Here is a 20178-nt window from a genome sequence, read left to right as displayed (position 1 = left end):
TCGTCATCATCATCATCTTCATGTTTAACATGTCAAAGCAAGAACGTAGCAGATTATTTTTGTATCCAAAGCACATGAAACAAATACCAATGGATAAGGAAAAAAACCCAAATCCCCCCCACGCATTAATTTGAAACAGCTTAGCTATTTTCTTTTCACTGATAACACTATTTGGAAAAAAACACATCCCACTCCCCCAAAAAACAAATCAAAACACTAAAACCTATCAAATTGCTCCCATGAAAAGGATTTTTAACAGCAAGTAGAAGCCATGACTGACAGAGATGCAGTTTCTTTGCAAACCATATGACTGCTTGCTAAGCAATCCCCACCACCACAGATCCCAAACAATCCTTCGAAGTTTAAGAGGAGAATGTTTTCTGCCTTAATTACATCCATTTGAGGGACTGGGCTGTAAAAGACACGTAAGAACCCTGAGAACATTCTTTCTGAGTATTTCTAAATCCCTCCCCATTACTGTGTCACTTAGGGAAGAGCAGGCTACGAAGAATCCCAACAATAAACATAATAGTAACCAATGCCCTTTTCAGTTAGGTAGGATCTCAGCTAAACTCAGTCCCTTAGTCTTGTTTGGCTTTTGTTTTGTTCTATCTGTTTGTTTTTTGTTGTTGGATTTTTGTTTGTTTTGGTTTGGGTTTTGTGGTTTTGTTGTTTTGGTTTTTTTTTTTTTAAATGAAATACCTAAGGAAAAATTATTACAAGTACTAGTAATAATACTTGTTACTATTACCAGCCACTCCTTTAAACAAATATAAGGAATAAGAGGAAGATGACTCCTACCTTGTGTTTTGCTGAATGTTGAATGAGCTCTGTAATCAAAACTTTGTCCTGCTGCAGCCTCCGCTTCATAAGCTTGGAACAGTTGATGTTGATGGCATCCAAGATGTGGGACGTATTGTATTCCACAAAGGGGCGGCTATCAATCAGCAGCAACTTTTCTGTACCGCTCTCCAGCAAAGCCACCAACTTCTCAACGACAATGAGTTGAGTCCTGATCATCTCATCGGCCATGACAACAATAAGGCCTCTTTCACCACCTCCCTCTCTAATTTGCTGCGATGATGTAATAGCTGTGTGCTCAAAGGCTTAGCCACACCATTGTACTAGAAATGCATGAGGTCATACTGGTAGTGACTGGCAAAAGAAAAGTTAAATCCATTTTTGGAGAGAGCTCTTCAACTGAATGTCTTCTCCTGCTTCCTGCCGTTATGAAGGGTTTGTTCCACAAAGCAGCCCCTCACATCTGATTCATCAGGACATGACTATGGAGCAGCCATTCCACAATTCAGACAAAAGATGCTTTCTGCCTGCTGCTGCAATACATCATTCTTTACCTTTGCTCCCACCCATCAGCTCTGCACCGGACTAAAAGCCTGTAAGAGGGGGAAGATGAAAAAAACAAAAAACATTCAACTCTGAGGTTCACTGTACAGTGGGCCATGCCATATAATACATTCCTGAGGACTTCTCCTCTCTGCTGTATATGCCGAACACCTAGAGAGAGAATTGGCAACTACAGTCTCCGAATCTATTCCAATCATCTTGCCTGGACAATTATCTTGTATTTCAGGCAACATACCTTGCCTTAATTGCAGACTTTTGTTGCCACTAGCTCTGCTTCTTCACAAGACTGCTAGAACACAATTAAGAGATACAACAAGCAAAACTGTTTAAACACATTTCAGCACTTCACCACTTAGTAAAAAGTTGTAAAATTAGTTATTTAAACATTTTAAACATTAAACATTTTTAAAGTTTAATGCCTTGGAAAGTATTTTACAAACCAGCACTGCAAGCTGGGGAACTGCAACTGTACAAAAGAAAGGACCAAACTTACATCCATCTCTCTTAAGAACACTTTAAAGAGAAACTAGAAGAACAAGATGCTACATCAGACCCAAGTGTTTTATTTGAATTAATCACCACACACGGTACAGAGGTCTCACACTACTCAAAGGTAAAGCAGTGAGCATTCTTCTGCCCTTTCAGGAGCTGGTATGACAGTTATATAAGGTGTGCTACACTTTTAGAACATGTGCTGAATAATATCTGAAACAAACTATACTTCTGTAAAATTAGATCCCAACAGCATCTGAACAACATCAGCTGAAACAGCAGAGGCAGCAGCAGAGCAGTAAAACCACCTGACCTGTCTGACCACCTCTTCGTATTACTGCCTCACAGTTGCCCTTAGGCTCTTCAGAGTCTCCCAAAATACACTCTGATAGAACAACTCCTTGTAGGAACACTCCTCAGAAAGGAACCACCATGGGGCTTCATCCATAAGGGATTTAAACTTAAAATTTACTTATAGTGTTGACTTGCTGTTTATGTTTGAAATGTTTGTTATTTATCTTAATTGCAAGAGAAGTAATGAATTCAAACTGATTTATAGACAGACTATTAAAAGTCCTGTTACACCAACAGATCAGTTGTGCTCAGCAATGGGAAATCCTGGGTCAGGAGATGTTTTATGCATTCAATATATTACACAAATCTACATATACAAAATCTTAAGCAAATTAAATTCTGAAAAAAGTACAAACTCTACTTTAACAACCCAAAAAAGGAAACTGAAAGCTATTTCATGACTTTCATGTGGCAATACAAGAAAAACACCAGGTTTCACATAAACATACATGAGGTTGACAACATGTGATTTTCCATTTGTTCTGACTCTAGTGCTGTTGAAACAGTGCTTTTAAGCTTGTCCAGATAAAAGGAAGCACATAGTACATAGTCCTTCTCATAGCATGTATGTGAAATGCATATTGCTCTCAACTATAAAAAAAATTGGAAAAAAAACTTTACCGAGCCTTAATTAAATGTACTAAATAAACCCCCTATCTTTGCAACCTGGTTGGCAAGTCCGCTCCCACTCAAAGAGCAGTCATTATATACTGGCCTCAGGAAGGTATCAAAAGACTATGCCATTTTGCAAGGCGGAAAAAAAGGAAACTTGATAGTTGTGTCCATTCTGTTTTCAGAAGGAAAACAGTGCTCTGCATTTTTTAAAACTTCTCTTTAACATGTCCTGTCACAAGTTTTGATTTTCTTTGAATCATATCAAATGTTGCCAGACACCAAACCCACTGAACTCAATGAAAACTCTTCCACTGGCTCTAGTGGTAACTGGCTCCAGCTCCTTTTTAAGCTAGACAGTTTGTTCGTGAACCAGACAATTTATTTTGATGGATAAATTGCTGACTTAAAGTCCAAGTAATAACAGGAAAATAAAGCAGCTGAGAAACTATGGAACTCTAAAACATATGCTGTTAAAAATACTTAATCTTTAATTTGCAACTTTCAGTTTAGGAATACTCATCTTCTAAATGCTTACTGCTTGCTGTCTCAGCCTTCGCTTTCATGCAACAGAAGTTTGTTTCAGAAGACCCTTGAAAAGAACTCAAACCAGTCATATATGGTGACCGGGTAAAGAGCATGTAAAGAACATAAGGCAAGTGGGCTACCAGTGAAGAATCTTTTTAAATAACCATATTACCTTAATGCAATAAGTACCTTGAAAGCATGGCTTGAAAGCAATAAACTTAACCATGTCATCTCAAGTTATTGCAATTGAAACCCTATTTCAACAGGAACATCTCCCATTGGGCAGGGGAGAAACAACATTTTTATCAAGTACAGGTTTTTCTTTTAATTCTTTCCATTTCTGGAGCTATTAGAGTTTGGGATTCTTCCTTGGGACCTATCCAACACAAGAGAAACTGGCAGCTCCCTGCTTTAGCTAAATACTTGAGCTCTCCTCCCCGTCCTCTTGACTGCTCTAATCATTTAGATGCTACGAGGTGTTGAAACATCTGTTTAATTTCTAATGTGTTTGTAAAAGAATAAAATTCAATTTCTTGACTGTTGTCTTTCTGCTGTGCTACTTGTGACTTACATCTCAGTGGTATGATTGACACCATAGTGTCTCATCAAATGATGTAATATAACACATTGCCCTAAGTAGGCCATTGCTGATCTTCAAGCTAGGAAACCATCCTAGTCACAGGGTGTTCTACACTGAAATCAGGACTATGGAAAAGTGATCCATAATCAAACTATGAGAATACCCCATGAAGTCACTCACATGCACACAGATAACACTGCATGGCTGCTTCCTCCTTGCAGAGGGGCTGCAACATGTGGCACTGCTTGTTACCTCATTTAACTCACAGTATAACTAAAAAGATCTGTTCAACACTTTCCTGGTGTCTTTATGGTTTCTCCATATTGTTTAAAGAACCAACCCACCAAAATCCCTACTGTCTTCCACACCAACAACAGTGGATTTCTAATGTGTATGTGTAATGCTGCCACATTACTACAGGATCTCTCTTGCCTCAGGGATTCTTGTCCTCATCCCAAGTGGCTCAGATGGAGCGAAGTAAGCAATCACATAATTGGAAACGTGGCACTTGTGTTTTGTGTTTGATTTTTCAGTCACAGTAACTCACATTTTGTATGCACTCCTAATTTCCACTGCTACTACTTTGACTCCAAGCAATTCCTTTAATCTCAACAGGACACTTTTTTAAGTTATCTCAGGTTTTGGCTTATACAGAATCATAGAATTACTTAGGTTGAAAAAGATCTCTAAGATTGAGTTCAACTGTTAAACTAACATTGCCATGTGCACCACTAAACCATATCCCTAAACTCAACATCTACATGTCTTTTAAATACCTTCAGGGATGAGAGGCAGATGTAGCAAGAATACATTTTAAAAACTCTCAGATTGAGAGTCTCTAATTCTACCTCAGTTAAGGAACTAGCAAAGAGCTTCTGGAAGTTTTTTTATAATCTCTGAAATATTTCTACCTCATATAAGAAGATAACCTTGAAGTAGAACCTTGGTGTCATACATGCTCAGCCATGTCACTTATGCCTGTTTTGTCAGGTGCCTACAGCAATGCTCCCACATACATCATTGCTGCATGGCAAAACACCAACAAAATAACTTTACAGCATCTGAACATTAGAAGGTTCTGATGAGCAGCTTTTACGAACTGAGCTGAGACACCTGAAGGAGTTGGGTTTTTTTTAAACTGTGTATTTTTCTACTTTCTACAGGCTAACACATGTACACATGAGAAAAACACTATCCTTTTCTACAGTCCCTTTCTTGTTTCTTAGGATGGGCATCAGCATAAAAAAAAAAAACAAACCAAAAAGCTGAATCAAAACACAGATGTAGAACACCTTAAACTGCAGAGGATGTGCTACTGCTGGCACATCAGGTGTTTTCAAAAGAATATTTGGCATCAGTGTTACTGAACTGGGAGCTGCCAGTGGTTCAATAGCTGGTGCCAATACTATCAGCACCAGTCCCTATGAGCACAGCCACACGTGATACTTGACAAACTGGCCTACACAAACTCTGCATTAGAGAGGAACTCCAGATCTAGGGATCACAGGGTGAATTCCTACTCCTGCAAGAAGCTTTTTACCCCCCAACACCTACGACAGGCACAGCATTCCCTCACCAGCCTTAAAAAGATTGAAATAAATGCTGTTCTGGACATATACTTGTACCCTATGCTACTGGAGACTAAGTGACAATTGAGAGAGGTCCAGCCCTTACTCCAGATGCCACTCATCAGTAGCAAGAAACACAGAGTGTCTATGGAGCACAAGGAAATAAGATTTTTAAGTGAAAGGGAGGAATGGCTATTCTTCTGAATTCAGCAAGTCAATAAATTCCAGAGATCAATAAGTGCATAATAAAGTGTAAAGTCCGGGGGGGGGGGGAATCTAAGTGAAGTTACAGGAAGCCTACAAGCAGCCTACATGTGCCACTGTGCAGATCACACAGGAATGAGATAAATGCTTGTGAATTAAAAGAGCTCTTCACAAGGGCTCATGTTGAGGGGAATGAGGGGGTCTTTTGGTTTTTTGGATGATTTGAGCAAGTGTCATTATCTCATTAAGCACATAATTTCCTCATGCTTCCTGTCTGGGCAGGGAGTTGAAGCACAAACACTTTCCACCACCCTCCCGAACACCTGGTACAGGTGTTGGCTCGCCTTTGGTACAAGACTGGACAGCAGCAAGACTCAAATATAAACACATAGATTTTAATTGTTTTCTTTTTTTTAAATGTCACGTGTGTACTGTGTTCATAAAAGAAAAGCAGTTTTAAGAATTTCACCCTGCTTTTTTTTCTTATCTATGGCTGCTCCCTCTTCTCTTACTTTTAACACATCTGTACTTTGGATCTATATATGCAGTCAAAACGCTTAGTGCTTATTTTCCCTTCCTTGTAAAAACAGCAGCTACGTGCATTTTAGATTACACACCATACATTCATGAGAAAGGCAAGTACAATCCACTGGAAAAAAAATGGATGAAGGTGAATTTTCTGTTCAGTACTCTATTGTCCTTCATCCTGCCTGACTCAGTTTTGACTACTAGTTCTAAAAAAAAAGTCACCCCACTTCAACCAGTCTGAAAATTGAGACATGGAGAGACAGAGCCAGAAAGAAATCAACTTCCCACAAATAAGCTGCACAAAAGACCTCCAGTCTAGATTTTTAAGCTTGCTCTGCTTCTATACCTACTGCTTAGCAACATTTTTACCACCAGCACCCTGAGACAGCTGGGCTAAGCAAGATGAATGGATCTTCCATTTAGATAACAAAGATATTTCCTTTCATACAAATAGTCATATTTGAAATAATATACTACTATATCATTTCAGAATAAAACCAAAAAGCACACCAAAACACCACATTTTCCTGATCTACTCAACATAGCCCTCAAAATACATGCAACATGCTTGCAAACATCATCCATACACCACCACCAACTCCAAGCAATAAACCAGGTTATCATCACTTGCATTTACCAAGAATCCAAACTCTTTGACATTCATGGTGAAACAATAAATATTTGTTAAGTATTACAGCAGGGAAACCTGACTGATAGATGGAAGCACTAGAACACACTGTTGATGTTACACCATTCTATTGAAAAGAGACTCAGAGACTTAACCTGGAGACTCCCTTCTCCACCCAAACAAGTGAGAAGCTCTTTCCATTTCAAAATACTTTTTCACTGCAGATCCACAGCATATACTTCTGTGGCAACCACAATGAAGGCTTATTTAATCCACTTCAAACATATACTATAATACATTACACTTTTAGTTTCCTCTTGCCTGGGACACTAGGCAACAAGGAAAACTGTCAATGGACTTTTAAAAGATGATTCTCCCTCTACGACTTCCACGTCAAAGCAACTGAAAATTCTGAAGTACTTTTATATGAATCTATTATTATTTCATGTCAGCAGCAATTACTCACATTTAAGTCAAAATCTGTACGGGCTGAACAGAACAGAAAGTGGGCCACATACAAAGGCCAGCAGAGGGAAATACCTAAACATAGGAAAATGATAAAAATAATAAATCCTTATTACAAGATAAAAAAACCCCAGAAAATGGATTTCACACTTTCAGTAGAGTCATTTCCTGTAAAACTTCCCCAAACACATGAAAATCTAGGTGAGAAGATATTTATAAATGCTAGCATTTGTGTACATGGAAAGGGTCTGGAATAGAAAGTTCTGTAATACTGATTTTCTAATAGGAAAGAGACAAAAACACCACAGTACAGCTATCTCTACTATCCTTAAAGTAAAAAAAAAAAAAAAAAAGTTGGAGATGTTTAAAAAAAAACAACTAACAAAAGAACCAACCAACAGTAACCTTCCAAACAATTTAACACATCTCCCTACTAGAAAACTAATCTATAAGTAGCATTCACAGGTGATGCGTTTGCATAGAATTAAGCAAATTCACAAACCCTTGTTCAGCATCTATTAATATGAAAGATGGCCATAAGTAAGTCTGAATACAGCTGTCTTTTTTATGGACAAAGACTAATGAAACAGAACATCTTGAGTAATTAATCCCACCTCCCCACACAGTAAAAAAGCCAACACTGCATCCTCACTGGTAACAGCGGCATCACCAATCATTACATATAGTCATACCCATACAACGCCTATACAAAGCGCCTGCTGTTCTGACACAAACAAATTAAATTACAACTTCTACACAAGGAAGCAAAAATAAACACATCAGTGCCAATTCCAAGCTGTTTCCTGGGCATCTAAAAATATGATTCAAATCATCGCTATCAAGAGATGACAGCTTTGCCTAATCACTGTAACCTAAACCATGACAATAAATTATTGCCAAGTACTGCCTTACCGTGAAATCCAGGGGTGGCTCCGAACTCTGAGGTAAAATGATATGACAACCATGCAGAGCCACCACAGCAGAGGGCTGAGCACATCACGGCAGTCAGTGAACAGACTGGAAACCCACACCACAAGGAGAAAAGCTACAGGAATCACCTCTGGCTTTAGGCAACTGCTCTAGAAACCCTGCAAATGCCAGCAGTAGAACACGGGGTGAGAGCCCTTCAGGCAGATACAGATACCCAGAACATACTTTGCTCACTGGGACTGCTATCTCTACTGGGACGCACGTGTTTTTCCCTGAAAGGACCCAGGCTGGAGATCCTCTCGCTTGCCCATCATTAGCACATAGGTATAAGTATGTGAGAGAGATGGATGAGATGATCTGCTGAACACTGTGCCAGGTCCTTTACTCCCCACTGCCTGCTCAAGCTATCCAATTCTCTTTTGAGCCCCAAGAAGAGGCTCTGCAGACCTCCTTTGCTCCTTCCTGTAATCCAGTGGCAAAAGTCTTGCCGAAGACAATTGAGAACAAAGAAAAAGCTCATCCTACTCATCATATTTGTTGCTATCCCCTTGTCTAGTCTCATCCCAGAAACTAAAAGTAAACTAATGGTTAACACTGATTAGGCTCTGCCTAGAGACAAGACCCTATGATCTGAGACCACCTTGTGACAGTCCAAGGAAACGAACTACTGAGACAAAAAGCATTTCCCTTTTTTTCCTTAGTGCTTCACGTGCAGTTCCTGAAGTCCCTCTCAAAACTGCCAGATAGTCTTCATATTCACCAGTACTTGCCTTTCTGTGCCATCCATGCCTCTCCGAAGTCCTCACAAATAAACTAGCTACCATCTCAGGAAACTATAAAAGTTTTTCAAACTTTAATAAATAGAAGTAAATCAAGTGTTTAAAGCAGCCCCCAAGAGCCCTCATTTCACCACTGGGCACAATTATTTCTGCTGAAGAGCAGATGAGAAACAAAGTATATACTTAATTTCAATACAGTTTACTGGAAGGAGGTGTCACATTTTAAGAACAGGATCCACTCATGACTGAAGACTGAGCTGTTGCAAGTTCAGCCATAAGCATTAAGCAGATCTGGAAATTCCCTGGCAAAGCTATTTAAGGAACAGACATTTCCTGTAATTTTCAGAAATATTTTATATTCCCCTCCCCCCCCCCCCCATTTTTAGCCTTAGTGGTAAGGAGGGTAAGGGAGAGAGAGGATACCGTATTACCATTAAGTGAAATATGAATGAGCCACCCAAGTTTAAAGTGGAAACTTCAGCTATTTGTGCTTGGGGGAAACTTTTTTAAAAAGTCTTTCATCATTAAGAGGCCAGCACTTTTCTGCTAACTTCAGAAAAAGAAATATTCATCCTTTCAATTAGGGTGAATTACAAAAGGATATAAACTCACCTTTATACTTTTGGCAAATAAGAAGTCCTCCAGGCCTTATTGAAATACCTTTTTCTATTTTCCAGAATTAGAAATGGCAGCCTCTTTTCTCCTCCGTTGCTCAGGGCCTTCCCTAAACTGCAGCTAAACAAACCCAACCAGTCGGGTCACATGGAGCATTCCTCCCACAGCTACGGAGTGGGTGCATCAGGCAAGCTGGAAGCCAGGGAGAGACTGAACAGTCAAGCATGACAGCATCCTTCTAAGGATCGCAGTACCTGTCTACCTCTTCTTTCCTAAAAGTTTAACGCTGTCTTTTCCTAAAAATCTAATCTTGTCTGAAGTATCTACCATAAAATTGATGAAGTTTACAAATAGTTAGAACATTATTTCATTTATCTATGTAATCCAAGTCTGAAGAGACTCAATCCAAAGCCACAGCACGTAACAAATTATGAATTCACAAACCAAACTGAAGGACAGTTGCTTATCCTCACAAAACACACCATGTGTGGCACTTTGGTCCTGTACATCAAATGGTAAAGATTCATCATGTAACTGTGACCAATTAGCAAAGTCCACACCTGCCACTCTAACAGAAACTATACTGTAATTTTCAAAGACACAAAGTAAAACAGAAAGGGAAAACCTGAAAGTGCTGAATTAATTAATAAATCCTCAAGCTGTTAAAATTCCAGCCTATCTTTACTCTTCGTATAACAAGGGTGCTTTACAGCAGCACCTTTCATGACACCAAGGTTCCCATCTACTACACAATCTGCACATTCTGAATCAACTGTTTTGCAGCTCTGCAGACCAATACAAACAGTGACTTTTGTATTTTACATGGTCATTTTTTGCTGAGAAACAGATTAAAAGCAGGAGTGCTCTGAAGAGTAGCCGCTAAATAAACATCGAGCACAGCTGTTATAACAGTCCATGCTACTTCTTTGAAAGGCTTACCATGGAAGAAATAAGATGAGACCTCAGAGCCTTCAGATAATGGTTAGCCTTTAAGTATAAGGCCTTTTGCCTAATGAGAGATTTTAAGAGGGAGACATTCAAATAATATGGCCCTGCAAATAAGGAGACAAAAATTAAATAAAAGCAACTCTGATCTGCTTCATAGTCACTGTATGATGAAAACAGAAGGTGGATCTGAAGCCTTCGAACAAGGACCAGAATGGATTAAAAGCAGAGGATAATGATGGTAATTTTATCAGAGAAGTAAATCAGAATAGCTTCTGGGCAAGGCAGGGATGAATTTCTTGCAGCAGACTTTTTATTGACTCTTCTCTTAAATTAAACTGAATGACTAAAGTGAGTCAATCTCCTTTAAGAACAGAGATTTTGTAAACTGTTCCATGGTACAGTATGACAGGGGTTAAAATATTCCGGTCTTTCACCCATTTGAGGAAATGACACCAGTTCTCCCGGAAGGCAACATGCACATTCAACCCCTTCACATCAGGGCATGAGAAAGTTTGGAAGGAATCTTTTTTTTTTTTCAAACTTTCAACATTAATACTTTGTTTCTTCCTGCTTGTGTTTGAAAATACAGTGCTGCACTGCGCTGCATGCATGTCCTGTCAGCTGTACAGATAAACATCTAGAAGTCAAGAAAACCCCCTAATAAGTGTTAATTAAATCTCTTGTCAAACTCATTTTAAAAGCCCCCTCCACGCTCTAAACAAGATTAATATTGTCACCAGCGTACAGTGATAAAAGCATGCAGAAGCATCTTCAGAAGGAATGCTGGGGCAAATAAAACATTGACATTATACGTATGTAAGCTCAGTCCTAGTCAGTAAAGCAATTAATTTTAATTGGGTTTTTCTTTAAATGACATCTACATGACAAGGAAACAGAATAGATGGTGGAAAACAGCGAGTCCACAAACATGATACTGTTTTGAACAGCCCAACTGTTTTGAAGCGGGAATAGAGAAGGAAACACGGAGGTATATCCTGTGCAGCAATGGCTCCCAATTAACATGGTGGAATAAATCAAGTTTGTGTTCCCAGAAATTAAACAGTTGCAGTAATCCTGCTAAGAAGTCTGCAATTCTGGGCTGTTCAGAGTAAGGGGTTCAGGCTATGATATAAAGTGCGTGCTGAACTGCAGATGCAGTACAGAAAACAAATTAACAAACTCCTAGACCCAGACGATTGGGACTGAAAACTCTCACTGGGGTGGAAGACTACTGACAGCTCACAGTCTAGGAACACAACATATTTTCATACCTAATTTGTACCCACAAAGGTAATTATGATGGCTTGCTTGTTAAAATTGCTTTCAAATATTAATTTAATTGACAAGATAGTGCCAACAGGGCTTCAGTTGGGAACAAAAGCAAAAGTCATGGTATTCACTGAGCTATGATCCAGGTAATGTGCTCTGGTACGTCTTTTTCAATGGATCTCAAGTGTTTCTGTGAATTTGAATCACATTATACAAGACCTACAGCAGTGCAAAAGCCACATTTCTAACACAGTAATCACATGGCTGAAAAGAGAAGCTATGTATATCTTCACAATGGAAGAAAGAGAGCATAGGATGACTTATGTTCCCCACCACTATAAACATTATCATTGAAGTAGAATTATAGAATCACAGAATAGCTTGAGTTGGAAAGGACACCTTCCACTACACCAGGTTGCTCCAAGCCCTGTCCAACCTGGCCTTACACACTTGGGGCATCCACAGCTTCTCTGGGCAACCTGTTTCAGTGTCTCACCACTCTCACAGTAAAGAATTTCTTCCTAATAGCTAATCTCACCCTGCTCTCTTTCAGTATGAAGCCATTCCCCCTTGTTCTATCATTACACGCCCTTGTAAAACGTCTCTCTCCAGCTCTCTTGTAGGTTCCCTTCAGATACACCTTCCCCAAATAGGGCAAGAAGAGTGACATAACCACAAAATACATCAAACCCCCTGAAGAACAACTGACAAAATGTGACCACTGTTTTACCTAGTGTATAAGAATTAAAAGGGAGCAGGATTTTTAAAAATTTTTGAAGGGAAAAAATGTGCAATACCAAACCAAGGGAGTAAATTAGGGTGTTATTATCTGATAGGCACCTTAGGCAAAGACCAGGGTCAACAAGAAATGTTCTGTAGCAACCTCTCTGGGCTTCTACCAGAATTTTGAATAGCAAAGAGAAACAAAACATAGTCCCTTAAAATATATTGGTATTATCCCATTAGATGTGTGCTTACACGTACACACAGCTCTGTAAAAATCTATAAACAAGATCTTATATTTCTCCAGAATTTGTAGAGGTGTTTTGTTTGAAACAGTCCTTCAAAAAGCAACCAGAAAGGCACTGACTGTTGCCAAAGTAATCCCAAGCTAGGAGAGTTCAATATATTTCTGCAATAACTGAAGTAATATATCAACAGAATGGATCAACTTCAGGGCAAGCAGAGCCAACTAAAATACTTGGAAAGTAGTATATCATCAGCAAACTGCAAGATCCTTTAAGATTTCTTAAGTATTCAGCAATGAAAGAAGCATCAGTCAATGATCATAGATACATCAATAAATAATACTGATAAGTTTAATAATAACTTATTCATTCTACGTAAATTCCTGTTGATACCACTGGCATGTGTTCTAATAATTTTCAGACAGACTTCCAGTCTGCATGTGATCAGCCAATAGGCACAAGTTAGGTTTTGGTACACAATCCTGAGGTTTGTACCTCAAAAACTGATCCTGAAGGATAAAGGTATATGATGGGTGGTCCTTAATCACTTCCTTTATGTGAAAACTGAGGTCAGAGAGGAAAAAGAGCCAAGGAAGGAAGTTTGTAGCACCACTCAAACACACACGCACCTTCCAGAACAACTTCTTTAACAGTTCAGAGGGTTAACTTGTAGTTTAAATTAAGTAGTCAAAGGTTGGGATAGAAATAAACAGCTTGCACAAGCAAGATACTGGGCTATTAGGTTTCTATAAGTGACTTAAAAATTAGGTCAGTCTAATTTGTGGCTGATACTTTGTTCTTTCACTATTATGAACTCACAATGATGTCAGTCTCATGTTCAAACATGCCACATTTAGCAGTGTACAGGCTTCCTGAGAGACTCTCTCAACCTTCCTTTGTGCAAAAGGCTTCTGCCAGATTCTTAGCTCATACTTCACTGACTCAGGCATGCTACTCCAGTTTCAAGGGAGTTACACTGGCTTCCTGTCAAATACTGTACAGTTTGGGGGGTTTTTTCCCCCTCCCTTTAAATTTTTTATTTTCCTAAACTTTACGGACTACAAGTTTAAGAACATGTGTCCATATTCAGGTTACCATTTTAGGCCTCACCTTCCACACAACATTCAGAAGATCACTAAAAAGAAGACCATCACTAAAAGCTGTGGGAAACAGGTGTTTAACTAATTCAACCTCCCTTTCAATAATTAAAGGGGGGCCCACAATAAAGCCAGAGAAAGGCTTTTTACAAGGGCATGTGGTGATAGGATAAGGGAGAATGGCTTCAAACTGACAGCAGATTTAGATTAGATACTGGGAAGAAATTCTTTACTGTGAGGGTAGTGAGGCCCTGGCACAGGTCTCTGTGGATGCCCCATTCCTGGAAGTGTTCAAGGCCAGGTTGGATGGGGCTTTGGGCAATTTTGTCTAGTGAAAGGTGTCCCTGCACACGACAGCATGTTTGGAACTAGATGATCTTCAGGGTCCCTTCCATCCCAAACCATTCTACGGTATTATTTATATGGCCTAAAGAAATCCTAAATGTCCCTGTATTCTAAGCAAATGCAGCTAACTCTAGAGAATGAAAAGCATCCTGCTGAATTGGGACTTCATACAGAAATGTTTCTTATGCAGCCATCACATAAAAATAAAGTATGCTCACATACAGAAGCTAATCTGTCTATGTAATTTTTTACATTCAAGGAAGGTATCTTTTCGTTATTATTTCTGACAAAAAACTTGCCACACCTTTTTTAAGCATGTTAGTAAAGTTGACAGTTTGTGAAGCACAAGGATATTGTAAGTTTGTCTAGGTACAAATTTTCAAATGAGCCTTGGACAGAGCAGTAAGCTTTTGCAAGCATCTTTAACTAGACCCAAGTGAAGCAGCTGTTTGAACTACCACTATTGCTTCTTTTGTTTCAGTGGTAAAATTAAACTGAACAGATAATGGAAAGGTTTTAAAAGCAGTTATTTGTCCCTTCCACTTCTCACCTGCCAGCAGGAGACTCACTCTGACGTATGACCCTATATCTCCCCTACTGTTTTTCTCCTCATCTTCAGATAGGTGCAATCAGCCTTTTGTGTGAATTTCCTCTGAACGTGAAGGCACAAAAAAATCTTAAGTGGAAGTAAAGGAAAGACCTGTAAAAATACAGTGGTAGGTAAAAAAAAATAAGAGGTCACTGTTTGAAAATGGCCATCTATAAGTTTTGTCTTAGCAATCCCAATGTGCACCATTTAACTCCTGTTTATGTCTGTTGCTAAATATTTATACTAAACATTTGTGTGCATCTTAACCGCAGTCAATCTATGTTTCCCACTGCAGCAGCCACTCAAACTCTACCTCATAAACACTCAGCTGGAGCAGAAGCAAAAGAGGAAAAAAAGAGGAAAAAAGAGTGATCATTTTTATGCTGCTAAAGCATTTCTCCTGGGGCTACACTACCCAGGCTCTCCCACCCTCACATTCATGAGGTCGTGTTTCCCAACTCATACAGATATTTTTATTTGCTTTTTGTATGTTGATTTTAAACTATCCTGTCAGTATCTTAAAAGCTGTATTATATATCCACAGAACAATGCTATTGCGTGAATCCTTAACACGGTTAGGAAAGCATCCCACAAAGTATCAGGAGAAGGTACATTCTCCCACAGTCACTTCCTCATCACAATAAACTCCAGCTACTCTATGAACGAAAACATACAGATGTGGTTCACAAGAAAAGCATATCCAACAGATCCCCACTATTACTGCTGTAACTGCAACTGCCCAAGGATACAGGAAAGGCAGGTCTTGCACAGAGAGGTGATATCTTTTATGAGACCGGTTAATATGAAGCGATAAGAAGAGGGAGGGCACGAACTCCAGAATGCACAAACCCTTCCTCACATACAGAGATGTGAAACAGAATCAAACCCTGACACAGAAACAAAAGCCAAGGCTTCCAAAACATCTCCACATCCAGCCTGTCCCTCTTCCCAAACAGGAAAAGAAGTCCAAAGCACATTCCAAAGTATATAATAAATTACCCAATGAATCATATTTCTTATGGAAACTGTCTAGCTGAAGTCACACCACTGAAAGTATGTGATAGAAGACAGAAAGAAACCTAAAAGATACACTCAAAGAAAGAACACTCCCTCCATCCAAATTCTTGGAGTTGACAACAAAACAAGAAAATCCTGGAGTCATCACGAAGTTACCGGATTTTTGGTAGATTTTTCCCATAAACAAACTTTTCTCTGGATTATAAAGTTGTTTATTACTATTAACTCAAACTTGACATAGCTTTATATTCACTGCTTTTGTTTCAAGATTTAAGTGATGTCTGTGTTCCTTAAACCTTGCCCATCTTCTCCAAATTAGTCATTTTATAAAGAAATAATCCCTTTCCTTACAAACCTTTCTTACAAGCCTGCCTGAGAAAAGTTTGTATTTTCTGAAAAAAAGAAACAAACAAAAGTCCACCTGAACAAAAACCCCATAAAAACACCATAGAAAAAATACAATTTCCTTTAAGGTATTTTCCAAGTTACTGAAAAACTTAGGCCACTTCCAGCTACAACTAAAAATGTACTGCATTACTCAAAATTCTAGCACTAGATGTTTCATTCTACAGTGCAACAAGGAGGCAATAACTTAGGTCTTAAAAGTAAAACTAATTTTCTCTTCCTTCAGTTCCAAGTTGACTTAGGTATTGGTGACAAAAACAGCAGGTGAGATTAAGTGCATTTGACAAGTGAGATTAGACACACTTACCTTTACAAAATCATGACAGTGATAGTTGTAGTTGATGTGTTTGTTACCTGGGGTAATTTTGTTTGGTTTTTTAACTTTATTTGAATTGCAAAGAAGTGTTAGCTAGTTTGTTTGCCTCCTAGAATGTTGTATGCAGTGAGGTTCTCCACAGGAACACCGAGTGGCATGAAAAGACTAACCCCGACGGTATGAACAACAAGGAGCCAATTTCTACCAATGAATGTCAAAACCATTTCATACGTGCAGATTTAAGCAAGAAATCTTTTCCAGAAAAGACTTCATTCCTGACTGCAATTATCCCCTCTGATAGGATTACAGCACAGGTCAAAATGTGCAGGAAAAGAGTCGAGTGCAACCACAGAAGCGGAGGTCACCAGGAAAGAGGAGAAGTGCTCCTCCCACCCTCCTCAGGCTTCTTCCTTTGCAGCCACACCACCAGGCTCAAATTAGAGCAGTAATGCCTAGGGCAAGTGCTTCCAAAATCAACTAATCCATTACCTGGGAGATGGGAAAAAATCAAGGACAAATCCAAATAATTATTTAGAACATCTAAATTCTAATTTAGCTTACACTACAATGGAATAGGCAAAATAAATAAAATCTATGACTTAGATCTAGAAGAAAATGTATCTAGTCTATCTGTAGTTACAATGCCCATCCAGGACTAAAACATTCTTCCTAACTTTGTTCTCACCATCAGCTTAAAGTACAGTTTTGCCAAGGTTCAGCTTTCTGGCACTCTATTGAAAGCATAACCACATAAGATCTTATTGAGAGCTAGCTTTAGGTTTGGCAGGGAGATCACCTGGCATCAAAGGTATGCCTATTGGTATGCCTAAGGCCATATGCATGAATTTTAGTAAAAAAGCAAGAGGTTGCAAGTTTTTTGGGGTTTTTTTTGGCTTCAGTGCAGGGACAGTGTGCAGGGGAGATGTTTAAGAGTCCTGAGCTACCTCAACCAAACCACCAGTCTAGTGCTCAAAGTGGCCTTCACATAAAGGAGGGTTTATTTGTGCAGGCTTACCTCGTGGCACAGCTACAGAGCTTTTCACATCCAGACTAAATGTTTCCTCCATGGCACTCCATAGCACACAGTACGTGGACTAGACTGAGCATCTCCAGCTACACTGTCTCCCTGACTCCCACATCCAGGAGTTGTTCTGCAATTGCTCCTGTGTGCCACTACAGTACCAAACACTGGAGAAAGCAGATGTCTCTAAGCTTGTGTTATTACTCCTGCTAAGACACATAAAGAGTGTAAGGAATGGAAAATAATCTTGCCACCAGCACAAATAGGTTGCTGCAGACAGCAGCAGCAGTCTGTATATAGAATTGAGCAAGAAGTATGAAGGAGAGGGAAAAACAGTGCTCCAAAAAGATGAACCCAGCCACCAGATATGAATCCGCCATGTTCCCCAGGAGCTGATACACCTTTGGTTTGAAACAAAGTATGAGCTGCTTGGACTGGAAAGGGGAAGTTGGCCACAAAGAATTCCTACTCCACAGGTGCCAAATAAGATGGTGCCTGATGCCTGGGCACAAAGATCCAAAGCTCTGCAGCACAGTTTGAAGTACAATGTTGCCCCTTATGCTAGACTGCCATAGTTTTTTGGTGTGTTTAAGGTAAAACTCAAGTTAATAATTCTTTTCAGCACAGGTCTGCAGAGTCAAGCACGAGAAAGCAACAGCGTGATGATTGCTCACACCATCTCAGCACAGAGTCCTTATTCTTACACAGCACAATAGAGACTTTCATTACATAAGCACCTTCCTCGGGGCAGTACTCACTCAATCAAGGAGTAATTATTTAACCACAATCCCATCTCCTTTGCCTTCCCGTTAAAGAAAATTTTATGCAAAAAGGTAAGAGCTTGGCTAGGAGTCCTTGGCCCAAACATCCTCTTACCAGCGCTGTACTGCTTGCCAAGTCCTCACTGTTTGCACTTCAGATGTTTGCAGCAGAGAGACTGTGCCAAATCCAAAGAACTTTGTCATTAAAAGAAAAAACTAACAGTAGGAAGTGCACTCCACACTTTGCTAATCTTGTCAAACTACTGTACAGACAATCACAATTAATAAAAGTATTCTTAGGAAGCTTAATGACAACTTTGGAACCATGGTTACTCTGCTTCAGGTAGACTGGAATGAGGAAAGCAGCAGGGAAGAAAATGTCTCTTGCTGTACCTTTAGCCCCTCACAAAGACAAAAAGGACTCCCAAGGGAAACTGCCCCACTCCACACAGGAATTTAGGTGGTACAGATCTACCCAGGAACATCAGATTCTCTTTCTGCCTACCTATGAAAACATCTTTACGACCAGCACCTGAGCTAACCATAGAAAAGCATGATCCCTTTCTGCATTAGCTACTTAAAAGCATTCAAGGTATTTCATCCAAAAGGAATGAACAGACAAAGCTCACCAGCTCCAAGAACATCCGAAAAAACACTCACCCTGTCACCACTCAACAAAGATAGAGATGTACAATAAAATGGCCCTCTCCACTACACTTGGCACCTACTGCTGCATATAACAACTATGACTTAGAGCAGTGGCTCCCAGACAGGCTGTTGAACAGACTAGGCAAGTGTCTTTTAAGATGCTTGATTTGAGAAAGCCACAGTCACACCCAGAATTCTCTCTGGTGAACAACAAATCAAATAAATGATTTACTGAGTTAGAATTTACATATCTTTTTAGGGATAAGTGATCACAGAGGACCAGACTAAGAATTTAAATATGGATACCTTCTTTTAGTATTTTGAATCCTCCTGAGGCCTTTCACAGACCGCCTATCCACTCAGCAAGGCTAAAGGCAATTCCCATGGTACTCCACCCAACCCTTGCTCTTTTCAGACATTCAAATGCATCCAGGTTTATCCATGAGAAAGCTTTTCTAAAGAGCAAGTCTGAACCCAGCAATTAGATTACCAATAGTTTCAAACACAGACAAATTTTCAAAATCCATGTCAAGACTACTGATGTTCCATGCAGGAATGGTGATGCACCCATCATGGCAGAAGCCTTCAGAACTTCACACAGAGAACTGCCAATGTAGAGCCTGGGGTAACACTGCCATCAGGTTTGCTGAGATAGGCATCTTCTGAGTGTCTCACAACAACTAAGAAAACCTTAAATAAATATGAAGGAGAAGAGCAACTCTGGGCCACCTTTTGTGATTCACAGGTTTCAACTAAACCATAAAGAACAAGAGATTAAGCCTTCTGTAAAGTCTGGTACCCTATTTATATTATCATGATCAACAGTGATTTAATTTTAATTTTTGAAGCCACAAGAGTTACTTAATCTGTTATAAAACTATAAACATAGCTAAATTGTTTGAGGTTGACATCCTCATCAAGAAATAGATTTGTAGCATCATATTCACACAGTTCAGTGAACACATAGCATTACATATGATTGGCCTTTTAAAGACACAGTCAGATCTGAAAGTGCAATCAGAAAACTTGCCAACTTGTTGTAGCTTTGAGTTTTCTCATACTGAAAGCAAATCTCAATTCAACACACATCATGTGTATTATTTCACTAAGAACACAGTAGCAACAGTGGTTGAAGGGATGTGTCCT

At 39.3% G+C, this 20178-nt stretch overlaps 1 protein-coding gene across 4 annotated transcripts in view; it reads right to left on the bottom strand.

The window, feature by feature from the left end:
• The window catches only part of DUSP16 (dual specificity phosphatase 16), a 61206-nt gene that overhangs the window by 26805 nt on the left and 14223 nt on the right, over positions 1–20178 (bottom strand). For 2 of the 4 annotated variants that reach the window (XM_027666259.1, XM_027666260.1), the window contains exons 2-3: positions 7326–7399; positions 802–1394 (exon numbers count right to left, since the gene is read on the bottom strand). In XM_027666259.1, the coding sequence (XP_027522060.1) occupies positions 802–1032 (231 nt within the window). In that variant the 5' untranslated portion in view covers positions 1033–1394; positions 7326–7399. The remainder of the gene's footprint in view (positions 1–801; positions 1395–7325; positions 7400–20178) is intronic. The other 2 variants (XM_027666261.1, XM_027666262.1) reach the window with 1 other exon arrangement.

This window comes from Corapipo altera, unplaced genomic scaffold, assembly GCF_003945725.1.
Source record: "Corapipo altera isolate COAL_440 unplaced genomic scaffold, ASM394572v1 317, whole genome shotgun sequence".
Lineage (NCBI taxonomy): Eukaryota > Metazoa > Chordata > Aves > Passeriformes > Pipridae > Corapipo > Corapipo altera.
Note: the sequence above shows the minus strand (reverse complement) of the source record. Positions and strands in the feature narration are given on the sequence as shown.